This window comes from Nannobrachium achirus, assembly GCF_963921795.1.
Source record: "Nannobrachium achirus genome assembly, chromosome: 4".
Lineage (NCBI taxonomy): Eukaryota > Metazoa > Chordata > Actinopteri > Myctophiformes > Myctophidae > Nannobrachium > Nannobrachium achirus.
Window position 1 is genome coordinate 13,153,512 of NC_137813.1, and position 3,400 is coordinate 13,156,911.

At 48.1% G+C, this 3,400-nt stretch overlaps 1 protein-coding gene across 1 annotated transcript; it reads left to right on the plus strand.

The window, feature by feature from the left end:
- Positions 1–403: 403 nt before the first annotated feature.
- On the plus strand, positions 404–3,192 carry LOC308282659 (noggin-like; the record flags this gene model as incomplete). The annotated part of the gene is made up of 2 exons (XM_080723048.1): positions 404–766; positions 2,848–3,192. 2 exons carry the CDS (start codon positions 404–406, stop codon positions 3,190–3,192), a joined length of 708 nt encoding a protein of 235 aa, XP_080579174.1.
- Between the last annotated feature and the right edge of the window lie 208 nt (positions 3,193–3,400).

A 3,400-nucleotide genomic window follows, 5' to 3' on the forward strand; every position in this document is an offset into this window, starting at 1 on the left:
CCTCCAGCACTGACCGCTGCCTGGTGCCTGCCTGTCACGGATCAAAACGGGGCCGCCTCCTTATGGCATTGAATTGTATGCGAATTTTATCTCGAGAGTTATAAAGCAGGCTTTTTCCACCCCTCTTAAACAAAAGTCAAGGGATTGTTGTTGTTATTGTTGCTAAGAAGGTGAAAAAGAAAAGAAAAAGCATCATCCTTTCGGTCGATCAGGTGCCACGGGAATGGAAGAGTGATCCTGGATATACCGGCTCACGCGTAATTACGCGCAATTGCGTAATTGCGAAAAACACAGCCACGAATCGAAACAGCTTGGACGAGCTGGGTTATTTTTTTCTGGTTTAAAAAAAACGATCATCCAAACGTTTTCTTGTTTGGGGGTCCGTGGAGGGCCTGCTGGCATCATGGTGTACCTGCTACTGCTGCTGCTGTCCCTCGGGCTCTTGGCGGCGGACCGGGGGGTCCAGTGCCAGCACTACTACCTCCTCCGGCCCATCCCCAGCGACAGCCTGCCGCTGGTGGAGCTCCGCGAGGACCCGGACCCCGTCTTCGACCCGCGGGAGCGCGACCTCAACGAGACGGAGCTCCGGGCCGTGCTGGGCGGCGACTTCGACGGGCGCTTCGTGTCCGTGCACCCGCCGCCGGAGGACAACAAGTACGCGGGCGCCGGGTACAACGAGGAGGCGGCGCAGCAGCTGGCGCTGCACCACCACGACGACTACGAGATGCAGAAGCCCGGCGCGCTGATGCCCAAGGAGATCAAAGCGGTTAGTCAGGGAATATTATCAGAAATATGTGCAAATTATCTTGGAATAAATTCCTTTGTAGGCCTAGTAGTAAGGTGTCCACAAACACATCTCACAAAGGCTGCAGTTTCCATATAGGGCAGGGGTAGGCAACATTGGCACAGAGGAAAAGGATCACTGGCACACAAGTGTGAGAAGAGGATTTTTTAAATAAAATAATTTTAAGAATGCAGTCAATCATCCTGCAAACACACCATTTTACAATCATTCAAATTGAATTCTGATTATGGAGGGAGTCTCCGAGATAGGTGGGGTTTTTGCTCTGATCATTAGGCTACATCCTGAAAGATATTTAAAGATCTGTTGGAAAAATAGTTTATCTTGTTGTGGTGTTATAATACAAATTATGATTGTCAGGCAGTGACAGGCACTCCAAATCAAGAAAATGGAAACATTGCACTTCATGTCAAAAAGGTCGCTGACCCGTGCCCTAGGGGAATCTGTCATAGCTGCTGAAAGTTGGGGTCCCCCATGCATTAACTTTACTATACAGGAAAAAAACACAAACATAAATCTGCTCTAAGTAGCATGTGAGGGGTCAAACTAGGGTTTTTTTCATGATTCTGAATCAATTTACAATTTAAGCATTTGACAGACGCTCTTAATCCAGAGCGATTTACAATGCAAGGTAGGCTACATCAGTACATCAACATCAATACATCAAATGGAAAGGAATAGTAGGCAAATCTAAGAAAAACAGGTAGACCAGCACCTATTCAGTAAAAACTTGAAATTATAACTTAAAAAAGTTAAATGCTATCTAAATTATAGCTCCTTTCGGAAACTCTCCCTCCGCTATACAGCTCCGAGTTGAGGTCTGGTCTTTACAAAAACGAGCGATTTAAAAGTATTGTTTCAACACAACGCTTGGATTTCTCCCAGCGCTAAAAAAGTAGTCTGAGAGACAGCATGGGACCTTTACTTTTTGGATACAATTTTTGGTGAAGGTAAGAAAGCAAGTGCTACGGTAAATGCTATGGGCTACGGTGGAGTCTGAATAGGTGAGTCTTCAGACCACGGTGAGTCTTCAGACTACGGTGGAAGCTAGGGAGTGAGTCTGCAGTTCACAGTTTGGGGGGCCAGGAGGGCGAAGAGTCTAGGGTGAGTGGATCGTTGTCCTGTGGTTTTTAGCGAAGGTTCTGTCAGCATCCCTGTGTTAGCTGATCTGAGTGCACAGGTGGGTTGTAGGGTCGGTGGCTTTGAAGGCCAGCATCAGTGTTTTGTATTCTGTGCGGGCATCTCCAGGGGTCCCTGGAGGTGGTCCACGATGTGTGTCACTCGGCTATCCGAGGGCGAGGCCCCCAAGTTGGACACAAGCGGCACGGCGGCGTTACGTGGTCCCTGGTTCTCTATATATCACCAGGTGTGGAAAAAGACTTTGCGAAAATGTTCTAAGTCTAGCATATCCCCCTGTCGCCAGCAAGAGCCGAGCAGCTCCAGGGAGAATGTCCTATTCCCCCCCTGCTCCTCTCAACCTTTAGCAAAACCATCACAAACCCCTAGTCACATTTTGACTTATGTGGACTAAAAACGGTCATAGCCAGGTCATCACAAACCTTAGGCACGGATGCCAACATTGGCACAGGGGAGGGTGATCACTGGCACACTGGCAGAAGTGTGTGAGAGAGGATTATTATTTTAAAATCAAATATTGTTTTAAACGTGGTCGGTTAAATTAAGTCACCTAATTTGCAGCAAATTAGATCCTGGACATAATTCTACATTCATTAAAATCTGAAGTTTGACTCGGGAGGCATGTTGAGGAGATAGGTGGGTTATTGCTCTAATGATCATTATAACAATGTCCTGACAATCAAGATATGTCAGAATTTTGTCAACAAAATGTATGTTGACATGGCACACTGACTATCTAGAAAATAAAAACATGGCACTTCATTTTGAAAAGGTTGCTGACCCCTGCCCTAGGGAAACTGACTTTCAGTCTTTGTGAGATATGTTTCTGTACACCTTCACAAACACAGTGGTGAAGAAAAAACGTTGGCAAGGAATTTATTTTTTATTCTTATATCCCCTGACTCTAGGTGGACTTTGACGTGCAGCTCGGCAAGGCGATCAAGCACAAGCCGAGCAAGAAGCTGAAGCGACGGCTGCAGCAGTGGCTGTGGGCCTACTCGCACTGCCCGCTGGCGCACACCTGGAGTGACCTGGGCACGCGCTTCTGGCCGCGCTACGTGCGCTCCGGCAGCTGCCCGAACCGCCGCTCGTGCTCGGTGCCCGAGGGCATGGTGTGCCGGCCGGCCGGCTCCACGCACGTCACCGTGCTGCGCTGGCGCTGCGCGCACCAGAGGAAGGCGGGGCTGAGGTGCGCGTGGATCCCCGTGCAGTACCCCATCATCACAGAGTGCAAGTGCTCCTGCTCCAACTGAACTGAACCAAACTGATTTTTGTCTTTTTTTTAATGATACTGTGGTTCTCAAACTTTTTAAAGCAGTGTTTCTCAAACTTTCAAATTTCAAGGTCTCCCCTTAACTCTGATAGTGTACAAATGGAAACAAATGAACCTGTCAGGGTTCATTTGGTTCACACTGTCAGAGTTACAGACTTGTGTGGGTCCATTTAGACCCCCGTAAAGGA